This window comes from Sus scrofa, chromosome 13 (genome assembly GCF_000003025.6).
Source record: "Sus scrofa isolate TJ Tabasco breed Duroc chromosome 13, Sscrofa11.1, whole genome shotgun sequence".
In the NCBI taxonomy this organism is placed as follows: domain Eukaryota; kingdom Metazoa; phylum Chordata; class Mammalia; order Artiodactyla; family Suidae; genus Sus; species Sus scrofa.
In genome coordinates this window covers 4166305-4190285 of record NC_010455.5, presented here as the reverse complement: position 1 = coordinate 4190285, position 23981 = coordinate 4166305, and the positions used below count along the sequence as shown (strand labels likewise).

Genomic DNA, 23981 nt, shown 5'->3' with positions numbered 1-23981 from the left:
TAGCTAAAGGATATTAGCATCAGTAAAGGAAAGGAGTGGCACACAGGCTATCAGAGTAATTTGCAGAAAGGAAACAAACATAAGTCTTTGGATCTTCCTGGTAAGTCCACACCTCAGACAAAAACAAAATCAAGATTAATGTCTTTCCAGGTGCACAAACTGTCTGGTTTAATTATTTATTTTTGGCAGAAATCTTATGTCCTTTAGAGAACAAATCTCTACTTCCAGGGTTTAGTTTCTAGTCTTTCTCTGAGGGTGAAGTGGCACAAAGTCAGAAGAGCTTGCTTGGCAGCAGTTCATCTGAAAATATCTTGGGTCATAATAAGCTTCCTTTAAATCCGTAATATGACAGAGGTGCTATAAAATCCAACATAACTTGGCCTATATTAATAGTAAAGGCCACAAGCAAAAATCAGACCATTGAGTCTCACTCTAAGTGGGTCAGCCCACCTGGCATCTGAAGCATGGAGATGATGCCACCCCATCTCATGAAGGACACTGCCAAGCCAGAGCCTTCAGAAGAAGGGACAATAAGCCACCTCATCCTGAACTATGGAGGTTTGAGAGAAGACACAGCAGTCCCTAAGTACACGCAGGGGTGTGGCAGGAGAAGGAATAGAGTGGGTCCGTGCTGCCTTGAGGGCACCAGTGTAACCATTGGGTGGAGATGCTACATAAACAGTGAAATAAAGAGAGAAGAACACTGTGACCAAGCCAGTGGGTTCGAGATGCATTACAGAACTTCCCACATTTCTGATGAAATGAGCAAAATGCATAAAACTGGCAAATACACACAAATACACAAATACAAGCAGCAACTCAACACAGGGAAAGGTACAACATAATTTAATAAACTTCTAAAACTCACAGAACTCATACTGGTAATTCATAAAAATCCTGAAAATTCTAACAGCCAACCAGCCTAGAGAGATACCAACTAAATGTCTTTCTCATTTTACTTCTGTTTGATGGAGAAGAGATGATGGGACAGGAAGTGAGAAGAAAGAAGCAACACAGAAAAGTTTAGAATGGAGTTGACACCTAACTAGGAAACTGGACACAATAATAAAGCAACAATTTTCAGACTGTGCACAACAGCCTTGGGAGAAGGAGCATGGACAGGGGCTCCAGCTCACTGCCTGGAGAGGCTGCAGCACAGGGAGGCAGAGCCCAGACAGTCAAGCTCAGGGAGGCAAGGAAGCTCCAGGGTTGGGGCGGGGCAGTGGTGGGGAGGTTAGGAAGCAAGATATAACAGCCACTGTAAATATACAAGTTCAAAGGCAGAGAGGATGTCATGAACACAAAGACAGCAGGCAGGGCACTCAAAATAAAAACCCACTAGACAGATTAATGGCAGATTAGATGTCGTAGAAGATACAATACTGCCTGAATAGCAACACTGCTGGAAGATGTAGTAATAGAAACAATTTTTTTTCAAAAAAAAACAGGAAAAAGAGTTCCCATCGTGGCTCAGTGGTTAACGAACCCAACTAGGAACCATGAGGTTATGGGTTTGATCCTTGGCCTCGCTCAGTTGGTTAAGGATCTGGCGTTGCCGTGAGCTGTGGTGTAGGTCACAGACACGGTTCAGATCCCAAGTTGCTGTGGCTGTGGCGTAGGCCAGCGGCTATAGCTCCAATTAGACCCCTAGCCTGGGAACCTCCATATGCTGTGGGTGCAGCCCTAAAAAGCAAAAAAAAAAAAAAAAAAAAAAAAAAGGAATAAAAGGCCTAAAAGCAAATTAATAGTGCATTGGTGACTTGTGAGAAAAATAAAGCAAGCAATATACCTGTATAAATGGAGTTACAGATGGAGAGGGAAGAGTCAAAGAGAAAAAAAAAAAAATTTAGAGAAATAATGGCTGAAAATCCCCAAATTTAATGAAAACTGTAAACCATATATGGAAAAAAATCTCAAAGAACTTTAAGCAGAAGAAACAAAACCACGCTAAGGCCTAACACAACCTTTTAAATTTTTTTTTTTTAAAAGGAACCCTAAACAAAAAGATGCTCAACCTCTATACACTTGCTAGACTGGCTAAACTGACAATAGCAAATGTTGACAAGGGTATGGAGTTACTGGAACTCTGATAACACTGGTGGGAGGAATACAAAATGGAACAGTTCATAAAGCAGCTGGAAATATAAAGTCTGAAATACACTTACCATATGACCCAGCAATTCCACTCATATGTATTTTCCCAAGAAAAATAAAAACATATGTCCACAGAAAGATTTATGTGAATGTTCATTGCAGCTTTATTCATAATAGCTAAAAACTGGAAACAACAAAAATGCCCTGTTTATACAGGTGAATGTATAAACAAACTGTAGTACATCCATAAGACAGAATACTACTCATCAATAAAAAGAAACATACATGAACTGGATGAATCTTAAAAGCATTCCGCTAAATGCAAGACGTCAGTCACAAAGTTTCCTCCTATATGCTTCCATTTATAAGACATTCTGGACAGGTGAAACTACAGAGACAGTAAATCAGATCAGCAGTTGGCAAGGTGGGGGGAATTTACTACAAAAGGGCCTAAGGGAAGGAACTTCTAGAGCTGATGGAAGTGCTCTATCATCACTTTGATGGGTTGCATGACTATATTCATTTGTCAAATTTCATTGAATTGCACAGTTAAAACTGGTAAATTTCATTTTAGATATACTATCCTTGAATAAAGCTGACCAAAAAAGAATGGTGCTGACTCTGTAATGGATGTAAGGTCTTGAGGGCTGGCTTCTGAATTAAGGAAGTAATCAGAAGCCTATGGAATGGATTACACCCTCTCCTAAATTATGCAACAGAAACCCTAGAGGACATTTACAAACTCTGAGAAAGCTGGATCCCAGTATCCAAACAGAGGCTGTCTATGACCCCAGCTGAGTGTTATCTCTTCTCTCCACCATCCCTCAGGCTACAGAAAAGCGTGGTGATTTCTTGGTCTGGTTGTGAGAGTGAACCAATTTAAATACTGAACTTATGGTAAATAATATGGGAACTACAGTCCTGGGACCAACTGGGGATATTTAAACCTGGACAATGGAAAAATAACAATATGCCTAATTTCCCACCCAGAAATATTAGAAAGTGCTAATATTCTCAACTTTCAGAGCAAAAGACCAACCAACAAAGCTTATAACTGAAAAGTGTAGTTTTCAAAAAACCCAACAAAATGACTCCAACTAACATTTTTTCATAATCTATTTCCTTAACCTCAGAGAGATTTTATAGGAAATAAATACCTCCTATAGTAAAAATCCTTCATTCATTTGGCTTCTTTATGGTTTGCTTTTTTTCCATTAAGTGAAACTTAGTATTTAAAAAATTTAAATAGAGGAATTTTAGTAGGATTCAAAAGTATATCTACATGTGGAACAATTCTCACAAAATACTTTACTGAACACTGGCAAAGACATCAGATGGCAGTGTAAGAAAGATCTCCACATAACCGGGTAGGACAAAAGAAAAAAACAAAAAAGGAATGGGGGTGGAACTTGAGCCCCTGGGAGGAAGCAAGAAAAGAAGAAAAGTTCCAAAACCCTTGGAAGCCCCTTCACCAGTGGGGAAATTAGCTGGAATAGTAAAGGAGCTATAGAGAGTGAGAAGAGCATGCAGCCAGCAGCTGATTGGCAGCAGGCAGAACAGAGAGGATCCCTGCTGCATTGCTGCAATCCCCAGCCCAAGATATGCATCCACTGGTGTGGGCAACTGCTGAGTGCTGAAACTTGGGTTTCAGAGGACAGGCCCAGGGAGAGGACTGAGTCGGCTGCAGAGAGACAGCCTGAAGCAGCTGGAGTGTGGTATGGCCGCAACTGGGACTATAGGAGGAAAAAGCCTGGGCCCACCATAGAAGCAAAGCACCACTGTGAAGGGGCATGTGAAGGGAGGCGTGGGGTCCACCATAGCAGCCTTTTTCTTGACACTGCTTTGGGAGTAGGACAATGGGTGTTCCCACGGCTGGATGAGTCCAACAGTAGCAGATACACTCTTTGTGGGCGCATGGATGCAGAGGGAGGGCTGAGGTCCAGGCTGCTTCCACAGCTCCCAAGGTGGGTCCAGGCACGTGAATACTGTGATCCCGGTACCTGACCTCAATGGGCCAGTGCCTGAGGATCCATGCTGGCAGCTTTGCGAACACAGCACCTGAGGGACACTAGGGTTGATTGCCTGCATCTCCACAGAGGAGGCAGGGCCGAGGGCATTGCCAACAACAGTGTAATTTGTGAGCCTGCACAGGGGATAGCACAGAACACAGGAGGACAGCTCCAGTGAAGAAATACTCAGTGGCTACTCTCCCAGGGGGAGTACTCCATCCAGTCCCACCTACCACAGCTCAGAAACAGATCTGGGGGCTTCTACTCCAACAATTAGGGAGCAGACTGTGCACCCAACAGGGTTATGACAACCACAGAACAAAGAGGAGGCCCTACTCAATATCCGGTACAGGCTCTGGTCACCACAACACCAGTCACACTGAAGAAAGACGCAGCAGACATCCATATTAAAAACAGTGCTGATACCAAAAACATTAGACCCACAAAGCCTACACAAGGATGTGCCACATAAAAATAGCCCTCCAGGACCACAGTAGAAAATTGTTTCTCCTAAACTTATAGAGTAAAAGAAATATAAGCAAAATGGAGCAGAGGTACCACTCCCAATTAAGAGATCAAGAAAATTCCACTGAAAGAACAAAAATGAAATAGACCTCCTCTGTCTAATAGCACCAAATTCAAAAAGGAGATAATGAAAATACTGAAGGAATCAAGGGCTATTGATAGAAATGAAGATTATTGTAAAAAGGAACTAGAAACTATAAAAAGGAACCAACAGAAAACTAATTTTCCCAGATAAAAGCTGAACTAAAGGCAATGAATAGCAGATTGAATAATGCAAAAGAACAAATAAGTGATCTGGAAGATAGAATAATGGAAATCACCCAATCAGAACAGCAGACAGAAGGCCAAATAAAAAAAAAATGAAAGCAATATAAAAGACCTACATAATATAAACATACCAATCTATGCATAATAGAGATCCCAGAAGGAGAAGGAGAAAAGGGGATTTAAATTGTATTTGAAAAAATTATGTCTGAAAACACCCAAACCTAAAAAAGGAAACAGCTATTGACAAAAGGTCCCAAACAAGATTAACCCAAACAGACCTATATCAAGCATATTATAATAAAAATGTCAAAGGTTAAAGATAAAAAGAGGATTCTAAAGGCAGCAAGAGAAAAAGAAAGAGTAATTACAAGGGAACCCCCATAAGGCTATCAGCTGATTTTTTTACAGAAACATTGCAGGCTAGAAGGCAGTGGCAAGACATAGTCAAAGACCTTAAAGGGAAAAATCTGCAACTTACTAAGATTATTATTTAGAACAGGAGAGATAAAGAATTTCTCAGGCAAGCAAAAGCTAAATATAGCAATACATCTATCCTAAAGGAAATACCAAAAGGTCTTCTCTAAAAGAGCCAAGAATCTATAGAAAAGAAAACATTACAACTAGAAAGTAAATCACTTAAGCCAATACAAAGATTTTTTTTAAAAAAATCAAAAATTTCTATGAAAGCACTGATAACCACAATTAACAGCAAAAGGTTGAACATAAAGATGTAAAAGAGGATGTAAAAATCATAAAATGTTGGGGAGGAAAGTGAGAAAATAGATATTTTTTCTATAATGTGTTTGAGCTTATATGACTACCAATCTAAAGCAAGTAGATATAGGAAGGGGTTAACAAACTTGAAAATTAGGGTAACACAAATCAAAAACATAGGAGAGTCACACACAAAAAAAGAAAACAAGCATAATACAAAAGCAAATCAAACCACAAAAGGAAAAAGAAAGGGACAAAAAAGAAATACAAAATTGATGGGAAAACAAGAATAAATATGGCAATAAGGAGTTCCTGTTGTGGCTTAGCAGGTTAAGAACCCAACACAGTATCTGTGAGGATGTGGGTTCGATCCCTCTACTCACTTAGTGGGTTAAGGATCCAGCATTACTACAAGCTTGCAGATGTGGCTTACATCCCACATTGCTATGGCTGTGGTGTAGGCCAGCAGCTGCATCTTGATTTCAACCCCTAGTTTTGGAACTTCCATATGCCACAGACCTTAAAAAGAAAGAAAAAAAAAAGGGCAATAAATACATATCTATCAGTAATTATCCTAAATGTCAATGGACTAAATGCTCCAATCAAATGACATAGAGCAGCAGACTGGATTTAAAAAAAAACAACATGCTACCTTCAAGAGACCCATTTTAGGGCAAAGGACACACATAGACTGAAAGTGAGGAGATGGAAAAAGATATTTCATGCAAATGGAAATGACAAGAAAGTGGAAGACGCATTACTCATATCAGACTAAATAGACTTTAAAACAAAGGCCATAAAGAAAGATAAAGAAGGACTAATGATAAAAGGATCAATTCAAGAAGAGGATATTACAGTCATCAACATATGCGCCCCTAATAGAGGAGCACCCAAATACTAAAAGACATAAAAGAAGAAGTTAATAGGAATACAATACCTTCCAGACAGAAAATCAACAAGTCAACAGAGATCCTAAGTGATATAATAGATCAGTTAGACACAATTGATATTTTCAGGATATTATATCCATAAAAACAGAATACATGTTTTTTTCAAGTGCACATAGAACATTCTCTAGGATTGGCCATATACTGGAGCACAAAACAAGCCTAAACACATTTAAGACTACAGAAGTTATTTCAAGTATCTTTTCTCACCACAACGTCATAAAACTAGAAATCAACCAAAGAAAAAGAAGTGGGGAAAAAAAAGTTTATATGGAGACTAAACAACGTGCGACTAAAATACCAATGGGTCAACAATGAAATCAAAGAAGAAATTTTAAAAAATATCTTGAGACAAATGACAATAAAAACACAACCACACAAATATCTACCAGATGGAGCAAAAGCAGTTCTTAGGGGGAAGTTCATAGTGATACAGGCCTTCTTCAAGAAACAGGGAAAAACCTCAAATAAACCACATAACGTCCCACCCAAAATAATCACAAAAAGAAAAACAAACAAACCTAAAATCAGAAAAAGGAAGGAAATAATAAAGATCAGAGAGGAAACAAATAAAACAGAATTAAAAAACCATAGAAAAAAATCAATAGGTAGTTCATGGTGTGGAACAGCAGATTAAGGACCCAGCATTGCTGCAGTTGTGGCATAGGTCATAGCTGTGGCTCAGATTTGATCCTGTTCTGGGAGCTCCCATATGCGTTGGGGGCAGCAGCAACAACAACAACAACAAAATCAATAAAACCAAGAGCTTATTCTTTGAAAGGTTAAACAAAACTGACCAAACTCTGGCCAGGCTCACCAAGAAGAAAAGAGAGAGAGGACCCAAATAAACAAAATGAGAAAATAAAGAGGAGAGAGGAATAATCAGTACCACAGAAATACAAAAATAAATAAATAAATAAAATAAGGGACTACTATGAACAATTATGACAACAAATTTGACAACCTAGAAGAAATGGAAAACTTTGTACAAACATACAGCCCACCAAAACTGAATCAAGAAGAAATAGATAACCTGAACAGGTCACTAGAAGTGAAACAGAATATGTATAATAATAAAAAATTCCCTACAGTAGGTTCCTGTTGTGTTAAATGGGTTAAGGACCCAAACTGTCTCTATGAGGATGCAAATTTGATCCCTGCCTTTGCTTAATGAGTTAAGGATCCAGCATTGCCACAAGCTGAGGCACAGGTCACAGATGTGCCTTGGATCTAGTGATGCTATGGCTGTGGTTCAGGCCTCAGCTGCAGCTCTGATTCCACCCCTAGCCCAGGAACTTCCATATGCCACAAGTATGGCCATAAAAAGAAAAAATCAAACAAAAAGTCTAGGACCAGATGGTTCCATAGATGAATTCTATCAAACATACAAAGAAAAACTTATACCAGTCCTTCTCAAACTCTTCCAAAAGATTGAAAAGGAAGGAACACTCCCAAAGAAATTCTATGAAGTCATCATCACCCTGATAGAAAAACCAAAGACACAACCAAAATGGAAAATTATGGGCCAATATCTTTGATGATTATAGATGCAAAAATTCTCAAAAAAATATTAGCAAACTGAATTCAACGATGCATTAAAAAAGATCATACACCACAACCAAGCTGGTGTCATCTCAGGGTCACAGGAATGATTTGATATATGCAAATAAATCAGTGTGATACACTACATTAACAAAAGACAAAAACCCCATGATCATCTCAATAGATGCAGAAAAAGCATCTGATAAAATTCAACATCCACTTGTGATAAAAACTCTTACCAAACTGGGTACAGAGGGAACACATCTCAACATAATTAAAGCTATTTATGACAAACCCACAGCAAATATAATATTCAATGGCAAAAAGGTAAAAGCCTTCCTTCTAAAATCTGGAACAAGACAAGGATGCCCACTCTTACCAATTCTATTCAATATAGTATTAGAAGTCCTAGCCACAGCAATCAGAAACAAAAAGAAATAAAATGTATTCGAAGAGGTAGGAAAGAGATAAAATTTTCATTATACACAGATGACATGATACTATATATAGAAAACCCTAAGAACTCCTCACAAAAACTACTGAACTGTTAAATAAATTCAGCAAGGTAGCAGGATACAAGATTAGCATATAGAAATCAGTTGCATTTCTTTATACTAACAACAAAATATAAGGAAGGGAATGTAAAGAACCTCTTTTAAGATTGCATCAAAAAAAAAAAAATTGGGGAGTTCTCATTGTGACTCAGCAGTAACAAACCCAACTAGTATCCATAAGGATGTGGGTTCAATTCCTGGCCTTCCTCAGTGGGTTAAGGAACCAGTATTGCCATGAGCTGTGGTGTAGGCCACAGATGCAGCTTAGATCCCACATTGCTGTGGCTGTGACAAAGACAAGCAGCTGAAGATCTCATCGAAAAAAAAAAAGAATTTTTTTTTTTTTAGGCTGCACTCATAGCGTATGGATGTTCCCAAGCTAGGGTCTAATCAGAGCTGCAGGTCTATGCCACAGCTGCAGCAACAGCAATGCCAGATCTGAGCCATGTTTGCAACCTACACCACAGTTCACAGCAATGCTGGATCCCTGACCTGCTGAGCAAGGCCAGGGATTGAACCCTCATCCTCATGGATACTAGTCAGATTCTTTTCCACTGGGTCACAACGGGAACTCCTAAAATAAAATACTTAGGAATAAACCTCACCAAGGAGGTGAAAGACTTACTGAGAACTATAAAACATTAATAAAGGAAACTGAAGATGATGCAAAGAAATGGAAATACATTCCATGCTCTTGTATTGAAAGAATTAATATTGTTAAAATGGCCATACTAGTCAATCTAATACCTATTAAATTACCCATGACATTTTTCACAGAACTAGAACAAATAATCCTAAAATGTATATGGAACCGCAAAAAAACCAGAATTGTCAAAGCAATCCTGAGGAAAAAGAATGAAGCAGGAGTATAACCCTCCCAGACTTCAGACAACAGTACAAAGCTGTGGTAATCAAAACAATGCAGTATTGCACAAAAACAGAAATAATGATCCATGAAACAGAGAGCCCAGAAATAAACCACACTCATATGATCAATTAATCTTTGACAAAGAAGGCAAGAATATATAATGGGGAAAAGACAATCTCTTTAGCAAGTGGTATTTGGAGAGTTGGACAGCACAAGCAAATCAAAGAAATTAGAACACCCTTACACCATACACAAAAATAAACTCAAAATGGCTTAAAGACTTAAATATAACATATAACACCATAAAACTCCTAGAAGAGAACAGAGGTAAAATATTCTCTGATGTAAATCATACCAATGTTTTCTTAGGTCAGTCTCCTAAGGCAACAGATATAAAAGCAAAAATAAATAAATGGGACCTAATCATGCTTATAAGCTTTTGCTACAACCAACAAGGGCTTAATTTCCAAAATATATAAACAGCTTATACAACTCAACAACAAAACAACCCCATTGAAAAGTAGGCAGAGACCTAAATAGATATTTGTCTAAAGAAAACATACAGATGGCCAACAGGCACAGGGAAAGATGCTCAACATTGCTAACTATTAGAGAAATGCAAATAAAAACTACAGTGAGGTACCACCTCACACCAGTCAGAATGGCCATCATTGAAAAGTCTACAAATAACAAATGCTGAGAAGGTGTGGAGAAAAGGGAACCTTCCTACACTGTTGGTGGGAATGGAAGCTGGGGTAGCCACTATGGAGAACAATATGGAGGTTCCTCAAAAAACTAAAAATAGAACTATCATATTGATCCAGCTATCCCACTCCTGGGCATATATCTGGACAAAATCATAATTCATAAAGAGACATGCACCCTAATGTTTATAGCAGCACTATTTACAATAGCCACGACATGGAAACAACCAAACATTCATCAACATATGAATGGATAAAGAAGATGTGGTGTATGTATATACATATATATACACACAATAGACTATTACTCAGCCACAAGCAAATGAAATAATGCCATTTGCAGCAACATGGATGGACCCAGGGATTATCATACTAAGCCAAGTAAGTCAGAACATCTTATGATATAACTTATATGTGGAATCTAAAATACAACACAAATAAACATATTTGTGAAACAGAAACAGACTCACAGACATAGAGCACAGATTTGCAGTTGCCAAGAAGGGGAGGTGGGGGAGTGTTGGAATGGGAGTTTGAGACTAGCAGGTGCAAAGTCATACGTATAGGATGGATAAACAACAAAGCCCTACTGTATAGCACAGGGAAGTATATTCATTATCCTGTGATAAACCATAATGGAAAAGAATATGAAAAAGAATTTATATGTGTATAACTGAGTCACTGCTGTACATCAGAAATTAACACAGCACTGGAAATCAACTATACTTCAATAAAATTATTATTATTATTATTATTATTTTGCTATTTCGTGGGCCGCTTTCGCGGCATATGGAGGTTCCCAGGCTAGGGGTCGAATCGGAGCTATAGCTGCCAGCCTACGCCAGAGCCACAGCAACGCAGGATCCGAGCTGCGTCTGCGACCTACACCACAGCTCATGGCAACACCAGATCCTTAACCCATTGAGCAAAGGCAGGGATTGAACCCGCAACCTCATCATTCCTAGTCGGATTCGTTAACCACTGCACCACGACGGGAACTCCAAAATTTTTTTTTAAATTGTAGGATTCTATCTACTGATACACCTTATTTCACAATATTTGAGACACAGGTGCTTGTGACACATACATACCACTAATGTATATACCACTAAGGAGGAAAATCACTCCAATATAACTAGAATACAGTGAAAACATGCCATGGATTATGAGATACACATCAATAACAAAGATGTGAAAACCAGGAAAAAATATGGCTCAGTGTCAATAAAGTGTACCTCCATCCATCCATCTATCCATATGTATATAAAAAAGCTTCCTGGAATAAAGGTCACTTACATTTATTAATAACTATTTCTCGGACAACCTGAGGTCATTTTAAAACTTATCTTCTCTACATTTAAAAAACGTTCTTTATAATGAGACTTAAGTTTACAAAAACAAATGAATGATCTTTAATCAATGAAAAAAATGACTGGAGGTGAATACACCAAGATGTTAATAGTGGGTCATTCTGGGTGTGATCAGGAATGACATTTTTCCTTCGTTAGTTTCTGTATTTATTTATTTTTTATTTTCTCTTTTTGTCTTTTTAGGACTTTTTAGGACTGCTCCTGCAACAGGCTAGGGGTCTAAGCGGAGCTGTAGCTGCCGGCCTACACCAGAGCCACAGCAACACGGGATCCGAGCCATGTCTGCAACCTGCACCACAGCTCTCGGCAACACTGGATCCTTAACCCACTGAGTGAGGCCTGGGATTGAACCAGCAACCTCATGGCTCCTAGTCAGATTCGTTTCTGCTGCGCCACGGCAGGAACTCCTGTTTCTGGATTTAAAAACAATTCTCCAAATTGAAATACTAAACAAATCAAGCAAAGACCTGTGAAAACGGGCTGGATAGCCTTAGACAACAGGGGGTTCTGGCAGGGCACCTGCTCTGAGGGTGACCCATCACCCCGGTTCTCACACCAGCGATGACCGGCCTCCTCTGTTGCTCAAATGAAAGGGGTTGATACAGAAAGAAAGGCACTTCTAATTTGATTCTAGAGGGGCGGCACTCAATTTTTTGGGCTTCAGAATCCCTTGAGGAACTTGTCACATAGGCAGATCCTGTGTCCACCCCTGAGAGTCTGACCCAGGTGATCTGAGGTAGGGCTTAAGAGACTGGGTTTTAAGCACCCTGGTAATTCCTATGCCTGGCCTCCCAGCAACAAGGCTCCTTCAGCATATCAAGGCTCCCCTAAATCCATGTGCCCCCTCGCCTGTGCCCATGCATACCATGGGGGGCCCTGGAGGAGATGGGAGATGGGAGGAGGAGTTGAGGGAAGAGAAATCAAGGGACTCATTCACTCCCGCCAGAGCTCAATTCAAACCAAACTTGGGCCCAAGACTCTGCAAGCACTGATTCCTCTAAAGAAAGTTTAAGCCTGTGACATCTCTGGCAGGGAAAAGCCCTCCCACTGCGCAAAAAGACACACAGAGCTCTCCAGTTCCTCCCCACTCTCTGCTTGGGTTCTACCACACTCAAACACCATCTACGGCAAATGCTCTCCTGCAAAATTTTAAAAGATTTCCCTATTCTATATATTTGTTTCCATATGAACATAAATTGGAGGTGTTAATCCTCTCTCCTGAACATAATTCAAAGGAAAATAGTTTCCTCAGTGTAGCTATTGGTTCAGTTTACTGGTTCCTAAAATCTCATTACTTTTTTCAGCTGTTTTTCATTAATTTGTGGAGCCAGGCTCCCATTTTCAGTGGTTCTTAGCCCAGTGTTTCTCAAACTATAAAGTGCATAAGAATCCCCTTAGATCTTGTAAAAATGCAGATTCTGATTCAGCAGCCCTTGGGTGGGCCCTGGGAGTCTGCATTTTGAGCAAGCTCCCAGGTGATGCCCAGGCTGCTGCTTCCTGGAACAGAATCAAGCAATAGCTGACAGATCAAAGTTTGGCCCCAAGTCTGTTTTTCGCTTATCATAAAATAAAAGCCAAATGAGCATCTGTTCCTATCACAGGGCAATAAACTAAGGAACTATTTTTTCCTGAGGTTTGCAGGAAATTTGTAGTGTAGCCCCCACATCTAGTTAGGAGGGAGTCAGTAAGTTGTAAAGCCAAATTCCTCTTCACTGTCAATTTTTATATCTGCTGTTTACTGAACTGCAATGATCAGAGTTAAATACTAAGCAAAGGATCTAGAGATTTTAAACAGTACATGTGTCGGATGGGAAGTATTTGAGGAAGAAAATGATTTTTATAAAAATGAGTAGGGGGTTAACATGAGAGAATGCAAGCTGACTAGCTTTGGAAGGGCGACTTTTTATTAAATTAAGTCAGAAAACTGTTAACAGCTGCAGGATGGGATCCTTTAAGTTGAGGGGGAACAGGGAAATTACAAGAGGCAGCTGTGATAATGTCATTACTGTTTCAAAGTCAACCAAGAAGAAAGTGTGGAGGGTGAACCAGAGAGTAATATTACATTGAGTTGTGCAAGGTCCAGAATGAAATAATGTTTCTGTTATTATTATCCAAGCCTAAGATGAAGGAAAGTAAAGATCATTGAGGCAAAATGCAAGAAAGTTTCAAGGCATATACATAACATTATTTTAAAAATCATGTCATAATAGGAGTTCCCACTGTAGTGCAGCAGGTTAAGGATCCAACTGCAGCAGCTTGGGTCATTGCAGAGGCGCAGGTTTGATCCCCAGGCCAGACCCAGTGGGTTAAATGATCCAGCGTTGCTGCAGCTATGGCATAGGTCACAGCTGTGGCTCAGAATCAATCCGAGGCCCAGGAACTTCCATATGCTGCAGGAGTCACCATAAAAAAAAAAAAAAAAAAATGGAGTTCCCATCATGGTGCAGCAGAAATGAATCCAACTAGGAACCATGAGGTTGCAGGTTCAATCCCTGGCCTTGCTCAATGGGTTAACGATCCAGTGTTGCCATGAGCTGTGATGTAGGTGGCAGATGCAGCTCGGATCTGGCATTGCTGTGTTTCTGGTGTAGGCCGGCGGCTACAGCTCCGATTCGACCCCTAGCCTGGGAACCTCCATATGCTGCGGGAGCAGCCCTAGAAAAGGCAAAAATAAATAAATAAATAAATAAATCATGTCATAATACATATACCATAGAGAAAAAGACTGGAAGAATGTACAGCAAAAGATCCTGGATGGTGAGACTATGTTTACCTTTAGAGATGCTATTTTGACATTTTTTATAATGAAAATATGGTACTTTTAAAATAAAAATAAAATTTAATTTCTTAAATGGTCATGCTGAGATAGAAGGAAAGGAGAGAAGGATGGAGGGAGGGAGAAAGACCGACTGAGAGAAAGGAAAAGAAAGAAAGAAGGAGATACACAGAGATGGCTTTTCCCTTGAAGGAAAATTTCTTTCAAACGGCAATTCCTTTACATATTTCTTTTGATTATGCTCACCTACAATTCTTTCCTAATTTTTTCTGGGATCATATTAATATTAAGGCTCTGATGATACTTTAAAGTGTTGAATGAAATCTGAGTAACTAGAATCTTCAAATTCCCAGTCATTCCTCAGTAATCAATGTTTTCTATTTCACATGTAGCAACTGGCATTTGTGAACTTGACAGTGCTTCAAGGGTGAAATGCAGGGTCCTTTCCCTTCTTGGCAGAATCCACAACATGCCAATCACTTAAGTCTCCCTGTCCTCCCTCTGAGCCCCACTGCCCAGCTACTGTGCCTGCGGATTCTCCAGGAAGTAAGGCTCCCACTGGACTCCTGTGATCACACTGCAGCCGCGAGGGGCTGATGATGTCCATGCAGCAATGGTATACTCACAGGCTGCAAAGTCACTAGCATCAGAAACAATGTGGAAAATACCTTTAAGATGGTAATATTCCAGGTAAAGCTCTCCACTGCTTTTTGCAGTTTGCGTTCCTTCAAGCCTTCCTTGGTGCCTATGCTGTGCAAGTGTTCGTGGAATTCCATGGCTGAAAAAAACAAAAAGACAAAGGATATTACTTCCCCAACCAATCTGCGGTAATGAACCAGCAATATTTAGTTTTCTAGACGCCAGCTAAAACGATCCCAATCTCCACTGGGATTTCATAAAGTGCCTATTTCAGGATGTAACTATGGGGAAACACTGCAAATTCATGGCACTGGGGAGGTGGAAGACACAGCAGAAGTGAGTGACCGTTCCTCCTGGTTTTGAGGGGCAGACAGGGCACAGGTGACTGTTCTCATCCTTAGGTCAGAGATGGGGAATCTGAGACTTAGCTGCATTACGAGATTAAGGCTGTGAAAGGAGCAGGAGGAACAGCTGGACTAGAATTTCAGAGTCAGATTTCGGCTCTGCTGAGAACACGATGTTGGCAACTGGGGGTAAAAAGAGTGCAAAGCACTGTATTTCCAGTCCTGAGGTCAGATACCAAGTCTACTGCAGAAAAGAGGGGATGGGGAGAAGGCCCAAGAACTCTAATTCTGCATTTATGACTCTTCCATAATTTACATAATACATGCATGTTCCCCATTGTTATTTGAAATAGTCTCAATGCAGGAGTGGTATGACAGTCCTTTTACTGGTTTAATATCATTACAACTCATGAATTCTTTACATATTCATTTGCAGTCAATTATCCCATCTCTGGCCAACTGAACACTTCAGACAGGTTTCTAGGTCCTTCTGAAATCATCAATTACCCTCTGATATGTCCCTTGCCTTCTGGCACAAGAGGTTCTGGAGTTAAGCACATTTTTCATCTCAGACTAAAACCAGGCATTTCTCCAAGGATCCCTGGATTCTTACAGTGGGGAATGGTGTTTAGAGACCAAATCTGGGAGCTAGGAGTGCATTGTTGCTGAGTTTTCATTGTTTTCTAAGGGTGTGTGTGTGTGTGTGTGTGTGTGTGTGTCTTTTTAGGGCCGCTTCTGCCACATATGGAGGTTTCCAGGCTAGGGGTCCAATTGGAGCTGTAGCTGCTGGTCTAAACCACAGCCACAGCAATGTGGGATCCAAGCTGCATCTGTGACCTACACCACAGCTCACAGCAATGCTGGATCCTTAACCCATTGAGCGAGGTCAGGGATTGAACCTTTGTCCTCATGGATGCTAGTCAGATTCGTTTCCACTGAGCCACAAGAGAAATTCCCTAGGCCTGTGTGTGTGTGTGTGTGTGTGGGTGTGGGTGTGGGTGTGTGTGTGTCTGTACACGCGTGCATGCTTTTTAGGGCCATATCCGTGGCATATGGTGGTTCCCAGGCTAGGAATATAATTGGAGCTACAGTTGCTGGCCTACACCATAGCCACAGCAACGTCAGATCCGAGCAGAATCTGCAACCTCATGGTTCCTAATCAGATCCGTTTCTGCTGCACCACGACAGGAACTCCTCCCTAAGCCTTTTCATTGAACAAATTCGAGGTACATTTTTTTTTTAAGGGAAGAGTAAGATCTTGCTAGTACTTTCCATTCAACTTTAAGTATACAGGAATTTTACATAATTAAAAAAATTATGCTTATTTCTTTTCTCTTAGGTAAACAATTCTTAACCACATCAACATAACTGCTAAATACAATTTAAATTTTGCAATATTTTTGTCCTTAGAGTATGTCTCATTGAGAACATACCGTAAAAATATTGTGTTCTAAGTTCAGTTAGAATAATTACTTTCTGGGAGTTCCAGTTGTGTGCAGCAGAAATGAATCCAACTAGGAACCATGAGGTTTCGGGTTTGATCCCTGGCCTCGCTCAGTGGGTTAAGGATCCAGGGTTTCCGTGAGCTGTGGTGTAGATAGCAGACGAGGCTTGGATCTGGCGTTGCTGTGGCTGTGGTGTAGACCAGCGGCTGCAGCTCCGATTAGACCCCTAGCCTGGGAACTTTCATATGCCGTGGGTGCAAACTTAAAAAGAAAAAGGAAAAAAAAAAAAAAAAAGAATACTTTCTTATGCAGTTTTGTCACTAAATATGAGTTCATTCGTTTCCTTTTTTTTTTTTTTTTTTTTTTTTCCATTTGTGTATATAGGGTGGGAATTGTTTTTGCTTCTTTGGAAATAATTCATTTTATGATTCCAAAGTCAAACCACATATCAGGGTGTATCCAAGTAATTCTTACTTTCTTCCTGGTCTCCTCCACCCTGACCCTTCCCTCTCGCTATACATTTTTATTAGTTTTTCATTTATCTTTTATTGTCTTGTTCCTTCTTGAAAATCGAAGCAAATGGGTCTGTGTGTCTATAATCCTCCCTTTCTTGCACAAAAGCAGCATATTGCGTGCACTGTCTTGCCATGGTTTTTCCCTCAGGTAACTACACAGTGGAGATCACGCTCTGCCAGTGTATCGAGCTCTTTCTCACTCTTTTTCTAACAGCAACACAGGCTCCCACATTGTATGGATGGGCCGGCATTTATTTAAACAGTACCAACCAATGGACGCCATCTCCAATCTTTTGCTATTACAAATAATGTGGGAGCAGCTGTTATTTTTGCAAGACACTTCCTGTATTCTTTTGAACATTTTTACTGTTCAGTTGGACATCCCAATTTCTAACTCCCTTTCTATGCAACACCATTTCTTTCTCTTTTTTTTTTTCTTTTTTTTTTCAGGATAGCACCAGCAGCATATGAGAGTTCCCAGATTAAAGGTTGAATCAGAGCTACAGCAGCTGTCTTACACCACAGCCACAGCAACACCAGATCCAAGCTGTATTTGTGACCTGTGCCATAGCTTGTGGCAATGCCAGATCCTTAACCCACTGAGTTAGGCCAGGGATCGAACCCACATTCTCATGGACATTACATCAGGTTCTTAACCCCCTGAGCCACAATGGAAAGTCCTACAACACCATTTCAAAGCAGCTCTTTACACAGTGACTTACAGTAACTTCAGTCCTTAGTGTCTTTAAACAGTGAGCAAGGCTGATACAAATGATAAACATAATAAGCTGCCAATTCAGTCTTCCTTCTCTATTTTCTCCCCTCCTAATAGGAATTATATAGTCCTAATTCCTGTCATGCTTCTTAGGCTTAAGAACCTCACCAGCTTCAAAAAAGAACAGTAATTAGTAAAATGCATTACATTGTCTGGGAAACTGCCACACTGACCATTCTCCTTTTCTTCAGGCTCTCTTTGTCAACACCCCAACCTGTTCACTAAACCACTCCAGCCCACTGCTGGTGGCCTGGCTCACATGGGGGGGTCACACCTCCACATTTAGATCTGACCTTTCCTGGATGTGCTTGGCTTAGCATATTGAAAAAAAAAAATAATAATAACCATGAGTAGGTGGCAAGTATGTCCTAAAACACAGGATTTCTCCTAGAGTAAAACACACACACACACACACATTTTCCCCTGGCCACATCTGAGAGACTCCCTGGCATGTGCTGTGATGACTCAGACCCACTTCCTAGAATGTGGCCAAGTGAGGTGGCAATAAGACTCTGAGGGTCTTAAGTTTTAAAACATGATCAGGATTTCAGGATACCAACTGTTACTATTCCGAACGTCTCTATTTCTGAGAGTCCCGAGGCACTATAATCTTAAGCACCACTGAGGCTCAGTAGATGGACACCCTGACTGGAACGTAGCAAAGGGAAGAGGCGGAGCCATAACCTTCTATGACAAGAGGCCATATAGCTGAATGGTTTCCAAGAGGCACAGGGAAAGGGATCCGTCAGGGAGGGAAACGGAAGTGATGCTCACGGGAGACCGCATGATAGAGCTGCCTGACCACACACAGGCTACTCAAGATGCTGTCCTATTACAGGCCTCAAAGCCCGCACGAAGACGAAATTCAACAACACTGGGGGATTTTTTAGCGGCTCAGAGGTCTGCCTGGGAGCCTCACTCTGCTGCAGGCACCCGGCTTATCTTGCCTCGGCTGATCACCACGAAGGCGATAAGATAGTGACCGGCACAGCCCAGCTGGGCTTCGGTCCAACAAATAGGTAAGAACCTGTGGGTAACACGAGCACAGAACAGCGAAAGGTGGGACAAACATCCACCCCAGATTCTAAGAACACAGCTTTCAGAAAGTTCAGAACACAAAGCCAGAGGCAGTTTAAAAAAAAATAAAAATAAAAAAAGGCTGCCTTGAGAAGGATTGAGGACTCAAGAAGAAACACTGTCAAGATGATACCGATATGGATGAAAACGGGAAATATGTAAAGAAACAAGTATAGCTGTCAAAAATATCATACATCTATTAAAAAGTGAGAGAAATTCTCCCGTACCTTCCCCTTCTTAAAATATCTATAGTCCAATAAACGTCCACAGGGAAGTGAAAAGTGTATTATTAATGAAGTTCTTTAACAATGGGCATGAAAATATAAGTTGAAAAATGGAAAAGTTACGTTAACAATATACAACCCCTAATTTCATTTATTTATTTACTTTGGTCTTTTTAGGACCACACCCATGCATATGGAGGTTCCCAGGCTAGGGGTCAAATCAGAGCTCTCAACTGCGTCTGTGACCTACACCACAGCTCACGGCAACACCGGATCCTTAACCCACTAAGCGAGGCCAGGGATCGAACCTGCATCCTCATGGATGCTAGTCAGATTTGTTTCCTCTGAGCCACGACGGAAAATCCATAAAACCCCTAATTTTAAAAAGTGATCAAGACCATGAGTCCCACTGTTATTTATTTCATTGTTTGGTTTGCTACATTAACAACTGTTTCTTTAAAAAGATTTTTATGATACGAACTTTAGGCTCATCTTTGCAGACATTCTGCCAATCCACTGATAGGTAGCATACACTGCTCTTATTTTTTAAGGAAATGAAAGGATTATAACCTTGACCTACATACATGGAGTGACTGTACCTTTCACTGCTCCCCAGTGATGTGGGAAACCCAGGCCAAAGACTAATGGGTACCCAATCAAGGGAAACAAAAGGCAACCTGCCAGGCACTTTACATATATCATACAGGAAACTTGGAGAAAGGCTACAGAACTTTCCGAAAGAAATGGTAAAGGTCTTGAATGCTGGTTTGTTTGAGCCCAATGGCCCGCCCACGGTTTTCCAGTTATGCATTGTTTCAAAACACGATTTGAATTTCTGGCCCTTAATATGGCCTCTTGAGATGGTCATGTATATCCAGGACTTACGCTGTGAGGTAGAACATTGCAGAAGTACCGGATAGGCACTGACCCAGTTCTAAGAAAATATAGGGGGAGAGAATGAGATCATGCCACGAAACTGAGTCACATATGTAACAAGGAAATCTGATCATATGCCTAAGATGCAAATTGCATTATTCCTTTGATATTAAATTACCAGGAAATCTAGTCTACCCCAGAGGTCTTCACATCAACAGTGCCTATAAAAAACCAGTCTGGGTTAGATGTTAAGTAACTTTCTCCCTACTTTCCAAATTATTTTCAGCAAAGAAACAGCCCAATGAAAAAGTCCATATCTTGCTAAAAAACTTAAAAGCAGGATGTCTTTGCCTTCTATAAGTCAAACCATCCTGTCTAAAGAGCAGAGTGAGTTTTAAAGTAGATGGTGAAAATCAGATAAGTAAAAACTGTAAGACCAAGTTACCACCTTCTTCTGCCCCCACCAAAGAAGCTAAGTTGGTTTTGTTTTCACATTCCTTGTTCTTTAGTTACTGTTTCAAGGTGGTGGGGTTAGAAGCTGGAAGAGAGTCAGACAGACAGACATGGGCAAGACATCAAGATTCCAACTTTTTTTTTCTAAATGACTGGTCCAGCTCATATATACAAATATTTATTTTCAAGTTATTTTACCCTGATCAAGATTTTTTTTTTAATGTTTTTAGAGTTCCCTCGTGGCCTAGCAACTAAGGATCCATGTTGTTGCTGCTGTGGCTTGAGTTACCGCTGTGGCACAGGTTCAGTCCCTGGCCTGGGAACTGCTGCATGTCATCAGCATGGCCAAAAGAAATGTTTCCTAGTTTCACTTCTTTTTATTTTTTTTCCTAAAGGACTCCCATACAAAACCATAAGGAGTATTTACTTCAAGAGGTAAAATGGAACTATATTATCTAAGATTTCTTTAACAAGTGGATTTTTTACAATAGTTCTCTATTTCTATAGTCAGTATTCATAATATCAAAATAAAAAGATCTCACCATTTTGGATAATGAAAGTAATTTTTGATACTTAAACTAATAACACCAATTGGTAAGCCAATGACATTTATTGATCACACCCCCCCAGATGCAGGTCATTTAACTGCTGTGTTGAGTTCCATTAAGACCCACTACTTAGGGAGTTCCCTTCATGGCTCAGTGGTTAATGAACCTGACTAGGATCCATGAGGACTCAGGTTCAATCCCTGGCCTCAGTCAGTGGGTTAAGGACCCAGTGTTGCCACGAGCTGTGGTGTAGGTCACAGATGTAGCTCGGATCCCGCGTTGTAGGCCAGCAGCTGTGGCTCCCATTCAACCCCTAGCCTGGGAACCTCCATATACCCCGGGTGCGGCCCTAAATAAATAAATAAATAAATAAATAAAAGACCCATTACTTAAACATGCTGAGCGCTGTAAAAAGCTACACACTTCTAGAAGCACGGGGAACAAGCCAGGGTAAGGGAACTCATGCTTATATTATCCACCCACTGACAATCCCTTCTCATAACTCTGTCCTGGGATACAATGGCTGAGTTCTCCAGAGGCGTTAGTGTAGCACACAGGGCAACATATTAAAATGATGAGGAGGGAACATGTACAATTTCTGCCTTTTTAATCAATGCCAGAATAAACTCTGTAGGTGCAGTAGCAAATTGGGATTTTTGTACAAGGAAATACACTATGTAAGGGAGACTTAGCAGGCATATAAGGACTCTAAATTTTAATGTAAAACCTTACAGAATAAATTACAAACTCCTAATTTAAAGATCATTTAATCTTAAAAATAAACTCAAAAGAATCAATCAGAAAAGTTTAAACTTCTGAAAACTTGAGGATGTCCTTTCTGTGTTTTCACATTAGTGCCTAGATAGAAAGTGAGAATAAATACCTACTCTGGTACAGCTGATTGCGCTTGTACCTATTATAAAATTGTAATAATTATGTTGAAAAGTTATATAACAAGGAAGAAAGGGAGTTCTTATTCCCTGCCTGAGTGTCCTCAGTGGAGAAACAAGAACGCTGAACTCTTTTTTTTTTTTCTTTCTTTCCTTTTTTTTTTTTTTCTTTTGGCCACCCCGCATATGGAGCTCCCAGGTCAGGGATCAGATCCTGAATCTGCGGCAATACTGGATCCCTAACCCACTGTGCCTGGCTGGGGATCGAACCCGCGTCCCAGTGTTCCCAAGATGGTGCCAATCCTGCTGCACCATAGCGGGAGCTCCAGAACGCTGAACTCGATTAAAATATGGACATATGTTTGTGCTGTGTCCCCCAGCAGTGGAAAGGGCTCAGGTGCAGGCCAGGGCTCAGGATGCCTGCACTGCATCTCCTATTAACACGTTCAGAAACAAGACCTGGCCAATTGAGCTTACTATCCTGTGATGAGCTTACAGAGGTTAGTTCTGCCTCCCACCTTCTTAATAACTATACCATTAACTCCACTGACATTAACATATATTTATTGTATGAAGTAATCATATGACTTGTGGTTGCCAAGGCGGAGCGGATTGGGGGAGGGATGGACTGGGCAGTTTGGATTAGCAGATGCAAACCAGTATATAGAGATGGATAAACAACAAGGACCTACCGTATAGCACAGGGAACTATGCTATTGAATATAGATTCAATATCCTGTGATAAACCATAATGGAAAAGAATATGAAAAACAATGTATACATATGTATAACTGAAACACTTTGCTGTATGGCAGAAATGAACATAGCATTGTAAATCAACTATACTTTAATAAAATGAATTTTTAAAAAGTAAGTACCTGATTTTTTGCAGGTCCCTTGTTCACCAGTTGTCACTGTGTCTTTTATCTGCCTGTCTTTACTGTTGCTATTTTAGAATGACAGTCTCTGCACGGTGGGAAGGGGACTGTCCATTTACATAGGTGCAATAGCGAAAAGCAGCCCTCACAGGCAGGCTTTCAATAACGCTCGCTGTTAAGCAGAGCCTTTACAATTCTTAAAAGGATAAGGAAATGCAGGAAAACTACCCAAATAGCCTCTCCTGAGCTGAGTAAAGGACCAGATTGCCCAGCACTAAGGGCTGTGCCCCCTCAGGTCCCTCTTGGCCCAGCGGGGAGACACAGACCAAGATAACTTCTGTGCAACCTCTGTTCCTTCACCTGTGATGTTAGAGGCTGAAAGAGAGGGCTTCCAGCACTAAAACACAAGTATTTTTCACTGATGAATTATAAGCACAAAAAGCCTCCACTCTTCTGAAAATAATTAGAATTTTATTAAAATTTTCTTTTGTAATGACCATTTGCAAACTCAATATTTAGAAGTTTCTAAACCACAGAGGTAAGCCAAGAGAGCTCTCCTATCTTACAGAGTGTGGCTCTTAGCTTACATAGCAGGGCATGGCCTGGTGGGCTCCTGGGGTGAAGCAGAGAGAGGTGCTCTGGAGACAAGAACGGGTTCCGAAATTGAAAGCAGGCCAACGACAATGAGGGACTAAGAAGTGGGACTGTTGTTTCTTTCAGGAACAAGTTGTTTCCCTGTATGTTTCCATCATCTTCCAAATACTATGCCAATGCATTTTCATCATAAATTTGTGTATTTTAGAGCCATGTGTAGTTGTTCATATGGCTTGAAAGTGTTGTTTAACAAAATAACTGTATTTCTTCTTTTAGTCAATGTCCCATCTAACTGATTTCAATGAAATGGCTGTGAGAGCCTCAAATAAAGCCTTGCCCCTGTTTTCTTTAAA

At 40.4% G+C, this 23981-nt stretch overlaps 1 protein-coding gene across 2 annotated transcripts in view; it reads right to left on the bottom strand.

Moving 5' to 3' along the window:
* The window catches only part of PLCL2 (phospholipase C like 2), a 209345-nt gene that overhangs the window by 11289 nt on the left and 174075 nt on the right, over positions 1–23981 (bottom strand). For both annotated transcript variants that reach the window (XM_021069677.1, XM_021069678.1), the window contains exon 6: positions 15039–15148. In XM_021069677.1, coding sequence (XP_020925336.1) covers positions 15039–15148 — 110 coding nt within the window. The remainder of the gene's footprint in view (positions 1–15038; positions 15149–23981) is intronic.